At 38.3% G+C, this 21,293-nt stretch overlaps 1 protein-coding gene across 2 annotated transcripts in view; it reads left to right on the forward strand.

Moving 5' to 3' along the window:
• ATF6 (activating transcription factor 6) overlaps positions 1 to 21,293 on the forward strand; it is a gene marked incomplete at its 3' end in the record, with an annotated part of 182,120 nt that overhangs the window by 19,060 nt on the left and 141,767 nt on the right. For both annotated transcript variants that reach the window (XM_084251306.1, XM_084251305.1), the window contains exons 5-8: positions 2,833 to 2,962; positions 3,501 to 3,704; positions 9,684 to 9,907; positions 21,103 to 21,288. In XM_084251306.1, coding sequence (XP_084107432.1) covers positions 2,833 to 2,962; positions 3,501 to 3,704; positions 9,684 to 9,907; positions 21,103 to 21,288 — 744 coding nt within the window. The remainder of the gene's footprint in view (positions 1 to 2,832; positions 2,963 to 3,500; positions 3,705 to 9,683; positions 9,908 to 21,102; positions 21,289 to 21,293) is intronic.

The raw sequence follows: 21,293 nt of genomic DNA on the forward strand, positions 1-21,293 counted from the left end.
TCTTTCTGTGTTTTCTATGCGAAAGTGCATCATGACTTTTCCAACAATCCAATATATCCCCTGTTCTATACTTGTTTGTTTAATTTAACAGTATGTCCTGGTATTAACTCCAGCTTCAGGACATGGGGTCCTTTTCATTCTTCCTTATGGATGCAAAATGTTCTGTTGCATCGCTGTAATATATCTTGCTCAATGACTTCCTTATTGGTGAGCATTTCTATTGTTTTTTGTCTTTTCTGGACTCATCTAATGCTATAGCAAGTGAGTTGGTGCATAATTCACTTTATGTATTTGCCAAGATATCTCTGGATGTATTCCTAGAGGTGAAATTGCTGAGATCAAAGCGAGTACCTTTGACTGTTGCTGGTTGTTGCTAGATTTCCCTTCCTGGGTTTGAGTATTTGTGCTTTTTCTTTGCCTCTTTGGTTTGTTTATGAAGTTTGAAAAAGTCTTTCTCTGCTTGCATGCCACAATGATATTCTTCTGCATTTTCTTTTATTAACTTTATGATTTACCTTTCACATTTACATTTCTTAATATCTTAATATTTGGCTTAGTAAGGGATCTAATTTTAATTTTCTCTATGTAAGTGAATGAATTCTCTCAATTATATCACCTTTATAATCACTGGATATTGTATGTCTCTCTGTTTATTCAGATTTTCTTTTATGCCTCTTCGTTAAGTTTTGTAGTTTTCATTTATATAGATTTTGTATATGCCTTAGGAAATTAACCTAGGTATTTTACTGTGAGTGAGGTATATTTTTATTATGCATTCTAAATGATTTTTAATGCACTGTTTTTCTTTGTTAAATATTTTTTCAGTTGGTTCTATATGTCTTCCAAGTAGGGATAGTGCCTTGCAAAACAAGGGTACTTCTTTCTCTTCTATTTTGATATTTATATTTATTTTATTTTCTAGTATCATTAGAAAATATTTGCTGGAATCACAGAAAAGCAGTTCTTTGTTTCTCATCCAGACTGTAATGGTAATACAGTTAGTAGTTTACCATTGTAGAATTATGCATAGCTTTATTTAGCATTGAGAATATCCCTGTGAACCTTGTTTTGTAGGAATTTTTTGAGGAATACTTGGAATTTTATCAAATAACTTTTAACCATCTAAGGCATGAAAATTACAGTCTTCTCCTGTGTTAGCTTATACTTTTTTTTTTTTTTTAAAAAGATTTATTTATTTATTTATACAGCTCTGGGTTCAGTCAGAAGCGTGGGAGGGTGAGAGAATTCACCAGAGCCAGAGAGGGGAGCAGAACAGGCAGACTGATGAAGCACACTGCTGAGGGGAGCAGTGGGCACGGCAGGAGAGGTCTGCGCGCCATGTGGGACCCTCTCCGGCGGCCGGGGATCGAACCGGCGCTGCAAAGGCTATCGGCAACTTTGCAGCCCAGCTCTCAACTGCTGCGCCACCAGTGGAGGCCCTGTTATATTATACTCTTTGTCTTTTCCCGAATGTATGTTCTGCAAGGTTCATTAGTGGAGCTAATGGCTACATGCTGAGTAGATGTGAAGAATGCATAAATGAAGCAATTTTCATTCTCACCAGCATGACTGAGAGTGACTATTTCTCCTGTATTCTCTCTAGGTCATTTTTATTTATTCTTATCTGATACATTTTTTTTCTTTTAAATTTGCCTGGCTATATTTGCATTTCATTTTCAGTGAAATGGCTGTTCCTGTCTTTTGTCCATTTTCAACTAATTTCTCCTGATATGTATCTTTTAACTTTATGATGATTTGCTTTATGAAACATCTTTTGTTCACATCTATTTCTTCTTCCATAATTTATGGCTTCTGGATTTTTTTGACATAAAGAGACCTATGTCATACTGAGAGTAAACAGGTATTCTCTGAAGTGATTCTTATAGATTATTTTAAAGATGATATGATGCAGAGATTTTGCCTACTGTATTAGTACATATAACATGTATTTCTCTTGGGATTGAAATGCTACTTTTGGGCCTCGCCAGTAGCGCAGTGGTTGAGCGCTGGGTTGCAAAGCTGCCTGCAGCCTCTGCAGCACCGGTTCGATCCCCAGCTGCTCCCTGGCCACCAGAGGAGGGTCCCACATGGCGCGCAGACCTCTCCTGCTGCCCGCTGCTCCCCTCAGCAGTGTACTTCGGTCCTTCTGCCTGCTCTGTCCCCCGCTCTGGCTCTGGTGAATTCTCTCACCCTCCCGCGCTTCTGACTGTACCCAGTGCTTGTATAAATAAATAAATAAATCTTTAAAAAAACAAAAAAAGAAATGCTACTTTTATCCTAAGTTTCTTTATTTTAACAAAATGAGACAGATTCATTAAATATTAACAGATTTTGAAAATGTTAGCATCTTTCTATATCTTGGCATTATGAATTCATCCACTAAATAAAATACCTCTACTCTTAGTGTTTGTCTTTCTTTCAAAAAATTTGAGGCAAAGACAGTACTAATAAATAGGAAAGGCTAAAAAGATAGTAAGAATTACTTGCTTTTGAGAGTCCTGTTTAAGACTTGATATTGGCATTTTAATGGTGCCTTGTAATGATTCTGATATTTGACTAGGACTCATGTAAACTGGCCATTTATTCATATCTTTAATATAAGAGGATGACATAGATACATTCTGCGTTTCGAATTCTTTTTCCTTTAGAATGGATGGATAATGTTGACTTATCCATAGTCTTTTAGTACTCAATGTACAGAGACACTGTTTCTAATACATGAAAACTTTGTCTTATAGTGCTCCTCTTATATGGACTTGCCCTCTTTCTAAGCAGTTTTCTGCTCAAGGGTTGCATTCTTCTTCATGAATTTGTTTGTTTATTTTGCTACAGGAGGAGTTGGATTTGTCTTCTACTTCCCAGCTGTCTCCCTTTTCCTTATATGGTGAAAGTGCTACAGGTCCCTCCTCGGTAGAGCCCCTGAAGGAAGATAAGCCCATCATTGGTGCCAGGAGCAAAACTGGTATTACTCCTTTAACTGAGTTTATTTGAAAAGAAAACATTAATCAAGTGCATGTTTATTAAACTGTCTTGCTTTCACTGAATATACATGTTTTGTTTGTTATGAATGATTAATGTGGAGAGGAAAAGGAAGAATTCATCTTTTTTGTTTTTATAGGTAAAAGATACTTTAAAATAGACTTGTGCTCCATCATTTTCAGGAGAGATCTCAAAGTTTCAGTTAAAACTATTGAATGTGAGGGCCATTTTGCTATGACATTTGTTACCGCATTAATCACTAGGGTTTTGTCAGTGATTTTAGCTGTTTCTCCTTTATAAATTTATGTGTCCCCTTCCCAAAGCTGTAGCTCGTTGAGGAAGGCAGACTCAGATTAAAGACCTTTCTTTAGTCTGCCCAGGTATAGTGTAGCTATAATTAAACTCTAGTTAAAGAAGTTATTCAGAGGTCAAGATCATGTAAGGAAAGGTGTATAATAGAATCAGTTTTTTAGGATTTGCTTAATTGTCTTCTGATTGATTTGTGGTTTGTTTTTCTACAGAAAGTGGACTGACTCCAAAGAAAAAAATACAGATGAATTCAAAACCTTCAATTCAGCCCAAGCCTTTATTTCTTCCAGTGGCACCCAAGACTCAGACAAACACCAACGTTCCAGCAAAGACCATCATTATTCAGACACTACCAACACTTGTGCCATTGGCAAAGCAACAACCAATTATTAGTATACACCCTGCACCCAGTAAAGGTACTGAGTGAAATTTGAGGCTTTGTGTGTTTAATTGGAGGAGCCGAAGCTAGTGTCATATAATTTGTTTTAATTAAGGTTATAATTTTTGAGTACATGCTATATGTCAGGAATTGTCCTTGGTTCTGAGAGGGTGTATGTGTGATTCTCATCCTAACAAGGGAGATAGGTATTGCAACTGCATTTATAGATCTTTTTTTCTATAGTTTCACTTGTGAATACTCCTGTTCATAATTTATTTAATAAGGTTTTATATAACTGCTTTTATTTTATTTATTTTTTAAAGATTTATTTATTTATGCATACAAGAACTGTGGTACAGACCAGAGGTGTGGCGAGTGAGAGTATTCACCAGAGACAAAGCGGGGAACAGAACAGGCAGATTGATTGAAGTACACTGCTGAAGGGAGCAGCGGTCGAGTCAGGAGAGGTCTGCTGCGCTATGTGGTTTGCTCCCTGGCCGGCCGGGGATGGAACCTGTGCTGCAGAGACTGCGGGTAGCTTCATAGGTAGTGTCTTAACCCCTTGCGCCATTAGGGAGGCCCTATATAACCGCTTTTATTTTATTTTATTTTATTTTATTATTATTTTTTTTAAATGTACCTGGTAGTATAGTACCATTTCTTTCTTTCTTTCTTTTTTTTTTTTTTTTTAAGATTTATTAATTTATACAAGCACTGGGTACAGTCAAAGTGCAAGAGGATGAGAGAATTCACCAGAGCCAGAGCTGGGAACAGAACAGGCAGGCTGACGAAGTACACTGCTGAGGGGAGCAGCGGGCGGCAGGAGAGGTCTGCGCACCATGTGGGACCCTCGCCCAGTGGCTGGGGGTTGAACCAGCGCTGCAGAGCCTGTGGGCAGCTTCGCAGCCCAGTGCTCAACTGCTGCGCCACCAGGGAGGTCCCCCTATATAACTGCTTTTAATGAAGAAAATCTGGGATATGTTTTGGTGCCATTTTATTCAGAGATTTATTTTTTTGTAAGAAAAAAAAATTTTTAACAAGAGCTTAGTATTTAAAATCATATGGTCCATTTCATATCTAATACGTGTGTTTTGGTAATAGAATCTGCGTCTTAATCTCAGGAGGCTGCATGGTTTGATAAACATATCTTGAACAAGACATTAGGAAGAGACCGGAACGCTTCTTTCAGGTAGTTGAGGATGTGTTTCTATCTTTTATCCACTAGATGGCACCACATACTTGATTCTGCAAGAAGTTGCGGTCAGTGTTAAAGTTAAGTAGAATTTGGGACAACCCAGGGAATCATTTGCACATAGAGGTCTCTTAGGCAGAGTCTTCATTGTACTTGTTCTTATACATGTGCACACGAGAAAAGGAAAACTTATGCAGTGTTCTCTGATTTAACTTGTCAATACCAAGTAACACTAGGTGTTAATGGGGTGTGAGTTGTAAATAAACCTCAATGTTAAACATGCTTTATGGCTATATTTCTAACTGTGGGTTGTTAGCTTATTTATTTCATAATGGTTTAAATGAGGGCCAGGTTATACATTTGATTTCCTGGTACTCTGTTAGCTTTGTGCTATTCCACAGTCAGACAGCATGACACTGATGAAAAGAAGAACAAGGTGAGAAAGTGAGTAAGTCAGTGAAAATCCATCAACCAATCTCTACCAAAAAACGGCAAACAAACCCAAAATACTTGCCCTCTCAGGGCAGAGTCAGTGCAATAAAATGTTAGACTTAGTGTGCATGTTCACATGTGGATTTTTGTAGGAACAGATTCTAAAACTTTTATTAGGATCTCAAAAGGGTCTGTGTCTTCCCAAGGCTAAGAAATTAATCTCATTATAGTTCCCATAAGCTATTAAAACACTTGCATAGAAAATAAAGTCCCACATTAACATGGCTAGTGTATAAAGTAGGGGCCATTACTGAGAATTTTCTCCTAGCAGACCACTAGGTGTGTTTGAGTGATAGATGGTCTTACTTATAGCAAGAAGACAAATGGTTCTTTTCTGAGCAGTTTATAAGTTTCAGAGACAGTGCTTTACTGTTAACTGGAGACTACTTGTTTAGGGGGAACTTGTGCTGATACAAGACACTTGTCTTTTTTTTTAAAGATTTATTTATTTATGGGCCTCCCCGGTGGCGCAGTGGTTGAGCGCTGGGTTGCGAAGCTGCCTGCAGCCTCTGCAGCACCGGTTCGATCCCCGGCTGCTACATGGCCACTGGAGGAGGGTCCCACATGGTGTGCAGACCTCTCCTGCCGCCCGCTGCTCCCCTCAGCAGTGTACTTCGGTCCTTCTGCCTGCTCTGCTCCCTGCTCTGGCTCTGGTGAATTCTCTCACGCTCCCGCTCTTCTGACTGTACCCAGTGCTTGTATAAATAAATAAATCTTAAAAAAAAAAAAGATTTATTTATTTATACAAGAACCGGGGTGCAGGCCAGATGCATGGGAAAGAGAGGATTCACCAGAGACAGAGCAGGGAACAGAACAGGCAGACTGACGAAATACACTGCTGAGGGGAGCAGCGTGTGCGACAGGAGAGGTCTGCTGCACCATGTGGGACCCTCGCTGGCTGGCCGGGATCAAACTGGCACTGCAGAGGCTGTGGACAGCTTCACAGCACTGTGCTCAACCACCTGCACCACCAGGGGAGGCCCTGTTTTTTTTGTTTTTTTTTTTAAGATTTATTTATTTATGCATACAAGAGCTAGGGTACAGGCCAGAGATGCAGGGGGTGAAAGGATTCACCAGAGACAGAGTGAGGAACAGAAGAGGCAGACTGACTGAAATACACTGCTGAGGGGAGCAGCGGGCGAGACAGGAGAGGTCTGCTGTGCCATGTGGGTTGCTCCCTGGCTGGCCAGGATTGAACTTGTGCTGCAGTGGCTGCGGTCAGCTTCATAGGTTGCATCTTAACCCCTTGTGCCACCAGGGAGGCCCTAAAATAATATTCTTAACTCCATATCTTCTAGTAATATTGATATACTAGAAAGCTGGAAAGTGTAATTTTCCATATTATTTGTGTATTTCTAGGGCACTTACATGTTGTCAGACATAGTTCTAAGTGTTTAAGTGCATTTACTTACTCAATCTTTACCTCAACTGTGTGTGGGAATAAGTGCTATTGTTATCTTTATTTCATAGATGAGAAAATGAACACACATAGAAATGATTTACCCAAATTTGTAAAGCCGTACTATTTAAACCAAGTCGGCACTCAGTCAATGTTTGAGACATGGTTTGAAATCTTTGAAGGAGGTTGAAAAGGAAACACTGTCACAATCAGTGAGTCATAGATAGACTTATCCAGCATCCACACACATAGACCATCCATCATCCTGCCCGGCTGCCATTCCAGCGGTATTCTAATGTCATGCCAGTGAGGGTTTGAACACACTGAAAAACCATAAACAGCTTTTTGGTGTGTTCTTTGTAACAGTTTCCATCTAGGACAGTGGTAAGTATTTCCTGCTGTTAATTATTTAAGCCCCAAATAGTCCTCTCCTTTTCATTTTGTGATTTGGTCAGGATTTAGCAAGTCACTGTGAGAGTTTTTAGTTTTTTGTTTTGAACACACTGTAATAGAAATGTAGTTGTTTCTCCTCATTCTGTCTTGAACCCAAGCATGCTTAGAATATTCAGAGGATCCTTGGTTTGGATGCTTGGTAATTTGAGGATAGTTGGGCACTCTGGGATAAAAGGGTTTAATTTGCATCATGGATATAGAGAGGCAGCAGTGGCCTGGTGGGGTAGGACTTGCAGCCCATGTTTGCTGCACAGAGCTTACTTCCATCTCCCTCCCTCTGTGATGGGATTCTCTGAGAAGGTCAAAAACAGTACAGACTTGAATTACTTTTCCTAATTAGTTTAAAAAATATTGCAAAGGCATCTGCATATGCTTTAAATCTGTAATTGGAGCTAGAAACAAGATCCTTTCTTTGAAAAGACTTCATTATTAATGTTTACTGTCTGCTCTGTTCTCCCCAAATGCATTGAGCAGTGCTTAGGGTTTTTTGTTATCATAGTTTTAAAACTTACAGGATGGGGAACACTACGTCCTGTCGTGCTGTTTTCAGAGTGTTGGTTTGAGTCAGTGGTCCTCAACCTGTAGACTGGGGACCCTGGGCCATTATGGGTGGTGGGAGAAGTGCCTGTGACATTTGCAAAGCATCTGCAAGTCTGTATTTGTGGGAAGCATTTTCTGAGAACTGAGTAAATAATTTGTTTCATATATCTTTATACTGCTGTTTTTCAATATTTTTAAGAGACTAAATTGGCTTTCTTAAATGATTCATGAATCAGGAAGCATCACTTCTTGCTAATATCAGGGTGCTGCTCTTTTCAAATTTTCATAGCTAATGCTTCTGAGTAATAAACTACAAATTTGTTTTTAAACATGACTAAGTTTTAATAACTTTTTCTCATCATCTATTATCTCAGTTCACAGAAACTGACAGGGCAACCATGATCAGCTTGGGTGGTGACCAGGATTTTTTTTGTATTAAAGAAAAGTATTTGTATTTAAAGTGGGAACCCTTGATTTAAGCCTTGTATTATGATGAATGTGTATTTTCATAATACAAGATGGAGTACAATTTCTTAATAGTATTATTAAAATCCTAACATATGGTCATAACCTATTTATTTTATATATTATTTTTTATTTGCATATTTGACCTAAGCATATTTATATCTGCTTATGAATTATTTCCTCATTTCATTTTCTGTTTCTAAATAAGTTATTCCACGGGAAAATGAGAAGACAAAAGTGTTCAGTGATCATTTATGCCTTAAGTTAATTGTACATATTACCAATCTGTAAAATTAATTTGGATGTTTCTTTCCAATGTACTCATTTATCTGGTATAAAATACTATTGATTAAATTCTGCTACTTTTACAATAGTATGCTTTGTGAGGCCATCTGAAACATAATGACTTTGATTTCATAAAACTTTTTTTTTATAGTCAAGACAGATGTTCTAACTAACAGGTGGTCTGAAGCATTTTTTGGTTTTTGGATTTCCCTGACCCTTTGAAGTACTGAGCTGAGTTTTACATGGGTCATGTTACACAGTCTGAAAGTATAATGCTTTTTTTTATTTCCTTAGAGAAAAATTATAAATATATATGAGAGTTTATGCTGGTTGCTATAGTACCTTGATTTTGCTAGATAGGCTCAAGCAGCTGTGAATATTAGCAAGGCTTTCAGCACCTTATAAAACTGGCCAGATCTTAATGGAGACACTCAGCAGGCAGGTAAAATTTTTAATAGGCTAGTGTGTTAGGATTACATGGGTCTTCTGTAGGTTAATGGTACCACTTTTCCTTAGATTAGCATAATTTAAAAATAATGATAAATTTGAAGACTAAGAGAAGATTTATAGACTTCACAGATTTTTGGGGAGGGGAGTCAGTGTCATCTACAGATTATTTTTATATTACAGATTTATGTTTCCTGTGCTTGGTAGCTAACAATTCATCTCATAGTTTTAACAGTTTTAATATTTGTAGCCTCTTGTTCTCCCAAGTATTGAGTTAGTGAGTCTCTGTTCATCTATTGTTGGTGCTGTATGTATTTCTAAATCCTATCAATTTAAAATATGTGGTTCTCTGTGTTTAGTCTAACAGGTTTGCTACTTATAATAGGAAAAATCCTTTAAGCACTAATACATTTCAGAGGTTAATATTTGGAGAAGTCACTGTTTAACTTATCAAATTTGACATGCATATATATATATATATATAGTTGAGAAAAATAAATATGGAAATATATTAAAGTTAATGATAACTTCAGGGGAATGAATTTAGTTGATTTCATTAAAAATGCAGCAATGACAAAGGTCACCATGAATGTACACTGCTACTGATGGTGTTTAATTTGTGATTTCAAATCCCTCAGTATGATTTTACTAATTCTATCTGCAAAATAGACCAAATGTTGACCTGCTTCCTGTGCTGACATAGTTACATACCTCTAATGTCTTTTCTTTTTTCTGTACTGCAGCTCAAACCGTTGTGCTCTCTCAGCCCACCATGGTACAGCTTCAGGCACCTGGAGTTCTTCCCTGCCCTCAACCAGTCCTGGCTGTCTCAGGCGGAGCCACACAGCTACCTAACCACGTGGTGAATGTGGTGCCCACAACCCCTGTGGCGAACAGCTCAGTGAATGGAAAGCTTTCTGTGACTAAACCAGTCTTACAAAGTACCATGAAGAGTGTGGGTTCCGATGTAAGTCTTGAAACTTAGTGTTTAAATACTTGATTTGAGAAACAAAAAACACACTCTCTGGTTCTTATTGCCTTGTTTTTATTTTTTAAGTTTCTTTTGTGTTAAATGGGAGAGTGAGAGCTAAAGTTGCACATGCAGTGTTCAGTGGAAACTTAGGATAAGCCTTATGTTAGAATCGAAGTGAAAGGCTTTTTTTTTTTTTTTTTTAAGTCTGGAGTGGTTTGATGAAAAGTGAAGTATGCTTACCTTCCTCTTTTTAACTACTTTTTTTTTTTAAAGTTTTTTTTTTTTAATAGAGGCATGTTTTATTTATTTATTTTATTTGTTTGTTTGTTTTGTTTATACATGCACTGGGGTACAGTCAGAAGCGCGGGAGGGTGAGAGAATTCACCAGAGCCAGAGCAGGGAGCAGAGCAGGCAGAAGGACCGAAGTACACTGCTGAGGGGAGCAGCGGGCGGCAGGAGAGGCCCTTAACTACTTCTTTAGAAACCTTCTTTCCATACTCCAAGTCCCCTCCATCCCCACCCAAAACCCCTTCATCAAACATTAGTATTTTGCAGGATTCTTTCATGTTTCATGATTGAAATGTTTTTGGCAACTCCTCAGGTAAGAGTCTAGATAACTTTTCAGTCAGGTTTATATTTAACTTCTCCCTTGACCTACTGAAGAGTTTCCACCACTGCGTAATGACGACTTGCTGCTCTTAGGAGTTCGGTCTCTTAATGATTATTTGGTACTTTCCCAGCTTTGCAGAGCTTCAAATTTTCTAGCATGTTAGAGGGATTATATTTTTACATTTATAAACCACAAAGAATTTCCTGAGAGTGACAGCCCTCCCTAAAACCAGCTATAGTACTTGGCTGCTAATGCTTGCTTTCTTTAAAAGTGATTCAATATCTCTCATGTGTTAAACAACCATCGGACATCATGGGACCATCTAAAGTTGAATGAAAGTTAAAGTCAAATAATCTAAGAGAGGATTTTCTAAAACGGTGATTAGGGAAGCAAACCCTATATGGGTATTACCTGTTGTTACTCCACCTTTTCTTAGGTATTACAAAGTACTTTGAAATTCCTGTGAGTAGTGCAAGATTGTATATTATGTTACTGTGTGATCTGTCTACAGCAATCTACTAACCAGCACATCAGTATCCTATTTAGTTATAAAATTGCTCTGCTGTGCATAGACATGACCGAATAATCTCAATCAACAGTATTGCTAAGGAGTATTGTCTGATGAAAGAGAACATTGAAGTTCTCTGATAGGTCCCATAGTTTATTGGAAATGGTATGTGCCAAGACATGAAAGAGGAAAATTACTGTCATATGAAAATGGACATGGATAGTACAGGATTAGGCTCTATTAAGCTAGTTTATTTTGAGGACTAGAGAAGGTAAGCACAGTATATATTGCATAATAGCCACTAACATATAGTATATGTTTCAGATGATGGTGAAATAATATGATGCTGGGATTTGCTTTTAAATACTCTCTGGGGAGGTGATGAACACAGGCAGAGATTGGCAAAATGTTGATATTTACTTAACTTGGGTGTCTAATCTTTCTCTCCTTTTGGTGTACAGGAAAATTTCCACAATACGTAAATAAACTATAATAACAGAAATCCAAAAACATTCTGTGATATTTTCAGTTAAAAAGTTGTACAGCCAATAAGAAAGGAGTATGCTTTTTATAAGAAACCGAAGTTAAGAATGATGAATGGGGATGTTTTATGTGAGCCCTTAAAATTTCTTTTTAACATTCTTTAAATTATTAATTTGAATTTTTTTCTGTAATACTACATGTGTAACTAGCAATAGAAAATATTCAGAATTGTCTTTATATAATGTGTTAGAACTTTTGAAATACTTACTATGAAATATTTGAGAGATATAAAAGATAAGGACTAGATATTTTAAAATATATAGGTCAACAGTATGTCACAATTGTTAAATATTCACACAACCTTAGTCTACATTTGTATATTCAGAACATCCATCAGAGGAACATAACTTGAGTGTGGAGGCTGTTCAGAAACCATATTATAGGAAGGTTAGTGGTTTGAGAGTTGGAGTGACACAGTCAACTGAAGACTGAAAGTAGACCTGGGTGCCATCTCCTAGGAAATGAAGGTTGTCATGTGGAGAATAGGATAATTGTTCAGGGTTATTCCCCAGAATATCTAGAATAGGTGCAGTTATTCGAGGACTCCTTCTAATACTAAAATTCTTTGTACAGTTGGATTTAAAAACCAGTGGAGATCTCTTCTGTTTCTTCTAGACTTAATATCTGAATAATGAGCATTTTAATGCTGATAGTCATCATTGCATGCCACCGGTCCATTTTGTAATCTGTAAACATATTTCAGTTAATTATTTGTTGATCTGTTATCCAGATATCCTTTACAAATTCTTTGGTGTGAAAAGACCATGTCTGTTCTGTGTTTGCGCTCCCAGGGTACTCTGTAAATTTGGTGAATAGTTTATGGATGAAGTGTAAGTCAGCACTGAGGAACTGGGGCTTGTGTGAGTTGAGATAATACACAACCAACAAACATTATCTTTTTCAAACTATTTATTGGCTTTTCAATTTTTGAGTTGACAATATTATAAAATAAAGCTGTGAGTACAGTGTAGCTAGTGCAAGAGACCCAAAAACGATTAGAATAAATTTTTTATTCAATCTGCATTGAGGTTTTTGTGCTTATTTTTACTTGGCCAGCACATCAGGAAGGGAGCCAAGCCTTTTCAGTATGAGTTTTCTGGTAGAGGTTTTGACTGAATGTTTATTTCAAGAAAGAAACATCAGTCTGTCCTATCAACTGGCCAAGCCGCTCAGGAACCCAAAGTAAAACTGTTCCAGAAGGAGTTGCAGAAAACTTTGATCTGCTAGTACGGTCTTCTGTGTTAATAACTTGGTTGACCTCAATAGTGTATGTTTGTTAGACTCAAGTCCTGTTAAATTAGGATGAATTTGAATTAAGATAGATTCCTGATTCAAAATGGCCAAAGAGAAAATATTTTTATCTTGTACTTTTTGTGCTTTGAAACCAAAATATGATGAAAAAGTTATAATTCAGCAAAAGAAAGTGTATCAGTCTTCTATGGCTTTGTAATGCTGATGTGGCTTCTCTTTTTCTACCTTTTTTGTTCTTTTGTTTGGCTAGTTTAACTCTCCAGAGGCCTGCTACTGCCATAAGTAGCGTTTTTAGCATACCATATTCTGCAAACTGCATTAAGTGCCACATTTTCTGTTATGAAAGTTTGCCTGGTTCAAATTATAATCTCATGCTTCCTGCCTTTTGCTGGTAAATCTGTTCTGTTTAACTCTTGGAAACCTCACCTAAGTTTCAAGAAGTATGGTTTGCTTTTGGCTCTGATCCTGATGGAAAAAATGAACGTAGTTTCTCATTTCAGTGTAAAAATTCTCTTATGTAGTTTCTTAGTTACTTGCAATCTTTGAACTATAAAGTTGCGTTCATAGGAAAGCATGCTTATCTGTCTTCAAAGGGCAATTAAATGTCAGACATCAAACCAAGGGCTGGAAAATAAGCAGTCTGTTTAAATCTCATTGCACTTACTACCCCACCTACCCGTCACGATCCTGTGAAGTTCTTGAAACATTGCTGCTCTGGTTTTAAGGTTTTGGAGTTACATTATTTTGGTTATTGGAATAATAGGCCAGGGAAAACAAAGTGGTGAGATTATATCCTGTATCTTCCACAGTGGGCCAGGGTGGAGCAAAAGCCCTCCAAGAAATAAGTAGGTAGGAACAATGGAAAGAAAATGATCAGGAACTAGATCAGAATTGGAAATAAACTCAGATGGGAGGCTGGTTAAGGGGTATGGACTCTTGGGCCTCCCTGGTGGCCTAGGGGTTAAGTCTTAGCACTATCACCACCCTGCCAGGGAGCTAACTCACATATGGCACAGCAGACCTTTCCTGTCTCGCCCACTGCTCCTCTAAGCAGTGTATTTCAGTAGATCTGCCTGTTCTGTTCACCACTCTGTCTCTGGTGAATCTCCTTGCTTTCCACCCCCACCATCTCTGGCCTACACCCCAGTTCTCCACAAAAAATGGGGGTACTGGCTCACCTGATAGGTGGCCTCAGGTCTCCTTACATTCCCTGTTGAGTGTTTTCCAAACACTTTATTACCTTATACCCTCTTGCTAATTCTTCATTTGGTGACCTTGACCCCTTTCTATCCCAGTCTCAACCTTTGGGAGTCCCTGCCTTGGGTCATTAAAGCTTCATGAAAAGCTCAGTTCTGGGGGGAATCTCTTCCCCCAGGCCTCAAGTATTAGAAATTGTGTGAAGGGGATCTCCTGGCACACCAAATCGGGCCTTTGATTTCTTTTCTCTGGAGATGGTGTATATGTGAAGGTCTAGATTTCAGATATTGTGAGTGTTGTGAACATTGAGGTGAAGTGAGCTGACCAGGTGACTGCTGTGCACAGGCTGTTCTGTACTGCAGTGGGGGAACTGAACCCTGGCGTTATATTCCTTGAAGAGCAAGTCCTGAGGGAGACCTTCTCTCATCTCTCAGAGTTTCTCCCAGAGACCAACCCTGAGAAATGAACTGGGGGGGCAGGCAGTGCTGCCCAGGGCCTTGTATTTCTGGCTTCCTAGGAAGATCTGCCTGAAGTCGCATGACTCACAGGGGACCCCTGGAGGAGTATCTTTTAAGAAAAATAAGAACCTGGGGCCTCCCTGGTGGCATAAGGAGTTAAGCATCACACCATGAAGCTGTCCACAGTCTCTGCAGCATGAGTTCGATCCTGGCTGGCCAGGGAGCTACCCACTTGCCCACTGCTTGACGCCCTGACTTGCCCACTGCCTTCAGCAGTGTATTTCAGTCAGTCTGCCTGTTCCGTTCCCCATTCTGTCTCTGGTGAATCCTCTCACCCCCCCCCCCCCCCCCGCATCTCTGGCCTGTACCCCAGCTGTTGTATGCATAAATAAACAAATATTTAAAAAAAAAGAAAAATAGGAACCTAAAATCACCCATTTGCAATACAAAGCAACTCTTAGAAAAATAGAGAGTGCCTGTGTTATGTTTCAGAGAAAAGCATAACTCTGCTGACACAATGGTTATTTGTTGTATCTGTTCTTCTTAGGTTAAAGTGGGAGCTGAATCTCCTGAAATTATGTGACTTGCTTAGCTCTCAGAGGATAAATAATGAACACAGAACTTACAGATACTTTTCAGTAACTAAATTCTTTACAACAAAGACATTGAGGCCCTGATATTTCTTCAGGCTGCAAAGCAGAGGAATACATCAGGACAAATTCAACACGAAGGATTCGGAGAGCTGAAAAGCAATTTTAGTTAAAAAAAGTTAATTCTGTGCTTGCTACTTTATGGCTTTGCTGCTACCAGAGACTCTTTGCAAATAAAAGAAAAGCACGCTTTGTTAAAATATTTGCAGTTTCTCTTTAGATGGAGGTTTGGGGATTCTAAAAATTTATCTTGCATAAAGATTTTGGCAAGTAATTTTATTTGTGGCTACAGTAGCTTTGGAAAGGGAAGCAAACAGAGGTTGATTTTCCCCCTGATAAGTTGCATTAGATTAGATGTATGTTATGGAATTTGGGCATTTATTATTCAATTTTTTTCAGTTTGGCATCTTGGTAAGATTAATAGATAACAATTTTTCAATGGGGTGCTTATTTATATCTTAATATTTAAATATTTCACGCTTCTTCCTCTGACTTCCCTGCCTGTGGCCTGCCCCTGAAGACTCATTCTAGGGGCGCCCCTGCCATGCCCCAGGTACTTTACTCACTTGGTTCCTGTGCCCAGAAACTGTCCTTGTTACTAGTTTTTTGTGCCTCTTTTCTGAGATAATTCTGTAAAAGTACCTAAAGGTTTACCTCTTACCTATTTTACAGAGATGGCAGTATATTATACATACACTCAGTCCTGCACTTGTTTTTCTCAATTAATATGTCTTAGAGGTCTTTCCATATTAGTATATTAAAAGATTTCTAGATCTTTTAATTGAAACATGATATCCCATTTCACAGGGGTGCAATAATTTTTTTAAGTTCAAATTTTTGTCAGCTATTTTCTTTATAAACATACCTCTATTGACTAACTTGACACTACTTCATTTTGTTCCCGTTCTTTTTTTTAATTAAAATATTTATGCATATAGCAGCTAGGGTACAGGCCAGAGATGTGGGGGGGTGAGAGGATCCACCAGAGACAGAGTGGGGAACAGAACAGGCAAACTGACTGAAAAACACTGCTGAGGGGAGGGAGCAGCAGGTGAGCCAGGAGAGGTCTGCCTTGCCATGGGGGTTTCTCCCTGGCTGGCTGGGGATTGAACCCATGCTGCAGAGGCTGTAGATTGCCTCACAGTGTGGTGCTTAACCCCTTGTGCCACCAGGGAGGTCTCTTGTTCACATTCTTATAAGTAGGAGAATTTTCTAATTGGAGAGTGAGAAGGTCGTAGTTTTTCAATTTGGATAGGTTTTGCCAATGAGCCTTCATAGGGGTCGTTCTCATTTATTCTTGTATGTTCAGTGTATCTAAGTGGCAGTCAGTCACAGGGCATTCTCATAGAGTTCATAGAGGTTTCAGTGTCCCCATAAATTGTTCCCCTTTTCCTCACCTCACCCCTTTCTTCAAGTAATTGTTTGTAGTCTAGGGAGAGAGTCCACAGCTTCCTAGGTAATCAGTGGATTAAATGTTTGGGTCAAGACCATATTGCTAAGATGACTATTATTGATGTGCTGGTATATGTCTGGCACTTTTCTAAGTGCAGAGCTCCCAGACTCACTTTTAACCTCATAGGAACCCTTTGAAGTGAGTGAAAGCCCTGGTAAATACAAGGTAAGGAGCAGACTAAGAGATTGCAGAGGAGTGAGTTAGATGTTAATAGTTAAACTGTTTTTTTCTGCTTCTATAGTGGTGAAATGAGATTTCAAGATTTTGTCTGTTTTAATAGTAGATTTTTTTGGAATCTGAAGAGAGGAGCTGGAACGAGGGCAGACATCTTCAGAATTGCTTTTGTTGCAGTTTACCAGAGCAGCTGTGACACGTATTGTTGATGGAATAAAGAATATTTACCCCCATGCTCTTTATTCATAGTTGCAGGGTCTTTCTTTTTACTGAAACTAGTATTTGTTTGGTACATTACAGTTCCACAAAGAACTTTCATGTCCGTTACTCTTGATTCTTCCCTTTATCATTTGATCGGCTGTAGTTGACTGTATCTCCACTTAGTGCTCCTCATTACTCTGTGTCCCTGAATGGGATTTTACTTTCAAGGCAGCCCTGATACAGTGTAAAGTCCAAAGTCTAGAACTTGTTGTTACTCTTTGCTTCCTCTACAAATGTGTTCTATAACTTTTTAAAATTTTCAAGAGACAAAGTATAGTGACTGACCTTATTTGAACAATTTGTTACCATCACATAAACTTTCAGCAAAGGTAATTTGATCCATATTTTATGATACAGTAGTTATTACTGTGCTATATGGTAATCAAGTGTACATGATTTTGGCATCAGCACTAGAACCATTTTGGTTTTGGATTGGATGAGAAGAGGGTTGATGGTGTGGCTTTAAACTTTTTGTCCAGGATCCACTGTAAGAAATGTATTTTATATCTCTCTCAGTGCACAGCCTAATAAAATGATAGATTAACTCTTGCTACTCACAAAGCTTTCTGGTTTGTTTGAATCTATGCTTTTTTGGTCAAATTTCTTTTCTTTTCTTTTTTTTTTAAAGAATTTTTCCTTTATTGTAAGATTTTTTAAATTCATTTTGCATAGAAGAACTGGGTTGTATACCAGTGTAGAAATACACTGCTGAGGGGACTACTGGGCAAGACAGGAGAAGTCTGCTGAGCCATGTGGGTAGCTCCCTGGCCGGCCGGGGATTGAACTGGTGCTGCAGAGGCTGTGGGCAGCTTCACAGTGCTGTGCTTAATCCCTTGCACCACCAGGGAGGCCCAAAATAACCTATTTTAATATTACTTTAAGTTAAAGTGTTCAGAACTTTGAAATTCATTTCTTAGTAGTAACATCACAGACTCAAGCTTTTAAATAGTCTTTTATTTGTAAGAATAATATAGAATTGACTGATAGTTTTTAAAATTAAGAAGCAATGCACATGCTCTTGGTATATATTTGTTGTCAATTGTTTTTGTTTTAATTGCATTATTTTTTATTGCAGTAACATTGGATTACAACACAGTGTATGATTTAGGGCGATAGGTCCACACCCCTTCAGATTATGTTACCACACCAGACTCGCCACCAAAGCGCCAATAACCTTCCATTAATAGTCCGCTGAGCCTCTTTCCCGCTTTACTCCCCACTCCTACCTCCCCACTCTGGTAGCCTTAATTCAGTAGTCATGTTCCTTGGGTTTGTTTTTGTTTAGTTCTTGTCTATCCCATTGTTTTGTTTCTTAACATTCCACATATGAATGAAATCATCCTTATTTGGTATCGGACTCTTAAATTGATCTAGTCTTCACAAAGAATCCATCCAGTTGTTAAACTGCTCCCCTTATATAAGTCTTTCTTAGAGTCAAATATTTGTTTAATAATGAACACCATCATTTATAGTGTCGTAGCACTAAAGGGAGAATATTTTGCAGCTGTAGACTTTTCTGCTTTCTCTTTCCAAGGCAGTGTTTGGTGGGAGGGTTGTCTGAAGGCAGGATAATCAGGAGCAGGACTGCCCACCTGGTTCATTCATTTTCGGTCCTGTTAAATCATCTTATGCCCAGAAGGAAGATGTGTCAGTTGATGAATGGACCAGAGTATTGATTTTATGTTTTCAAGTCTCCCCTGTATAGAGGAGATTAAGCTTCCATGCACAAGCTATTCCATACGTCCTTGTTCTCAAATGGGCATGTAATTAATGTGATCACACAGCTCACCAAGGTTCGAGTTCAATGCTGTGATACAGAGCTTCCTGTTTGCTGTTAAATACAGTGGGGAGCTATTGTGAAGGCAGCGCTGGGCTTGGAGTCAGGTGACCTAAATTCTAGCCTGGGCTCTTCTGTTCTCTTACAGTTGATCAAATGATGAGATTTATTTTAAAGAATAAACAGGTTATTTGAAAACCAGTAAGTTCAACAAAAGGAGATTATCTTATGAAACATCAGGATAATTGAAGTACTGTTTTGCTACTCTCATTGCATGTCTACAATGATACATTGTATGTGTAAAAATCAGTTTATGAAATACTAAGTATAGTTTAATCCATTTTTTCTTCTAAAAGTAAATATTCCACCTGACCAAAACAACAACAAAACCCCTCCTGCAATATATTTAGTCCAAAAATTATAATTTTTTTTTTTTTGCTTAGGGAGTGCAGAATATTTAAATATAATCTAAATATTACATTTTCAGAGAGCTATAGGTAGGTTCTTGAGATGTTAAGTTGGAACTCTGTGTTTGGTGATTCTTGTAGGCTTTGTTTATTTTTGCCATCTTTATCCTTTGTATTTGTTGGTACTATTTGTATTTGTTGGTACTATTGAGTATTTATTTTCAGAAATACTTTTTTTTATGGGAAGAAATGAAAATTTTGCCACAGATGGTTTTCATTTTCTAACATGAGGCGCGTGCATCAATAGCCTTTAAAACTTTAATGCTTTATAATATGCAGGTGCCTTTATTGCTATAGAAATCCCTAAATCCTTGTTTGAAATTTATTAAATGGTGTGCCATCTGTAAACCTCTCCAAATTCCATAGATTCATTAACCTTTAACTTAAGGTTGCCTTTTATCTAACTTTTAGTATAAACGTTTCCATCTGGGAACCTTCTCTTTTATGTGCTTATTCAGTGTTCTGTGTACTTCAGCACTCTAGTGTGTTAATTATGGACTCTGGCATTCTCAGGAACAATCAAGATCACTAAGAATAACAGCACATTGAGCAAAGTGGCATTGTCCAGAAACTTAGTGAACGAACAGTCCATCATTGCTTTGCAACCTCTGTGTGTGTGTGTGTGTGTGTGTGTTTAACATTTCTGAAGAATGAACAAATTTTGGGCCTCCCTGGTGGCACAAGGGGTTAAGCACAGCACTGTGAAGCTAACCACAACCTCTGCAGCACTAATTCAATCTCTGGCCGGCCAGGGAGATGGCCACATGGCGCAGCAGACCTCTCCTGACTCTCTGCTCCCCTCAGCAGTGTATTTCAGTCAGTCTGCTTGTTCTGCTCACCACTCTGTCTCTGGTGAATCCTCTTACCCTCCGCACCTGTGGCCTGTACCCCTGTTCTGGTATGTATAAATAAATAAATCTTAAAAAAAAAAAAGAATAGGCAAATTTTGTCGATGGTGACTACATAAGACAGTATTCTTGTGAAGTTTCAGTTAAAGGAGGAAAAAAGAGAAAGGGAAAAACCACCTTATTTTGACATCTCACATAATATTTCTTTTCCTTGTAGGTTCTTACCAAAAACTTGTTGACAGTATTCAGTGTTGGGAGATGACTCTGGTGGTCACTTGGTAGGCAGGAAGACACCGAAGATAGTTGCAGTTGTCCAGGGATGAGTTAGGGGGCCTGTTCGAAGAGTGGCAGTGGGCATAGAGAGAAAGAGATGACTAGGGCACATTTCACTGGAAGTACCTGGGTCTTTAACATATCCTCATTTATATTTAGAGAGGGAATGAGAAGTTGAGAGAGGGAATAAGTATGGGAAATGAAAGAAAAATAAGTTAAGGTCATTTCTTCCTTTGTATCCTGAGAGATACTTACCACTGATAGAAGATGGATAGATTTTAAAAATCTGCCTTCAGGGAAATGAGTTCAATTTGCACATATTGAATTTGTAGCAACGGTGACCTTGTAAGTAATTGGATTTAGGGTTTTGCAGCATCATCAATTTAGGGTCAGAGATAGAGGTTAAAGCTGTGTGTACCTATGTAAAGGCACATTCTGAGGGAGTTTCTAAAGGGAAAATTGAAAGATCAATAAATAAGCCTTAGGAACCAGCAGAAGAAATTATTTAATGATTAGGTTTTAGAAGATCTTATGTGAAAATCAGCTTACTTCCTATGAGTAATATTTTTAAAAACTTGTCCTAAAACAACCAGTGACCTATATTTTGAACATTTGTTTAAAAATCATTGTAAAAATTTGTGTATTTGGATATACAAGTATATCCTTCAGACCCATCAGATTCTAACATCAGATATTCTGACTCATTGTAACTTTCCTAGATTGCTGTGCTGAGGAGACAGCAACGTATGATAAAAAATCGAGAGTCAGCTTGTCAGTCCCGCAAGAAGAAGAAAGAATACATGCTCGGATTAGAGGCAAGGTTAAAGGCTGCCCTCTCAGAGAATGAGAAGCTGAAGAAAGAGAATGGGTCCTTGAAGAAGCAGCTTGATGAAGTTGTATCAGAGGTGAG

The sequence above is a fragment of the Talpa europaea genome (assembly GCF_964194135.1).
Source record: "Talpa europaea genome assembly, chromosome: 12".
In the NCBI taxonomy this organism is placed as follows: domain Eukaryota; kingdom Metazoa; phylum Chordata; class Mammalia; order Eulipotyphla; family Talpidae; genus Talpa; species Talpa europaea.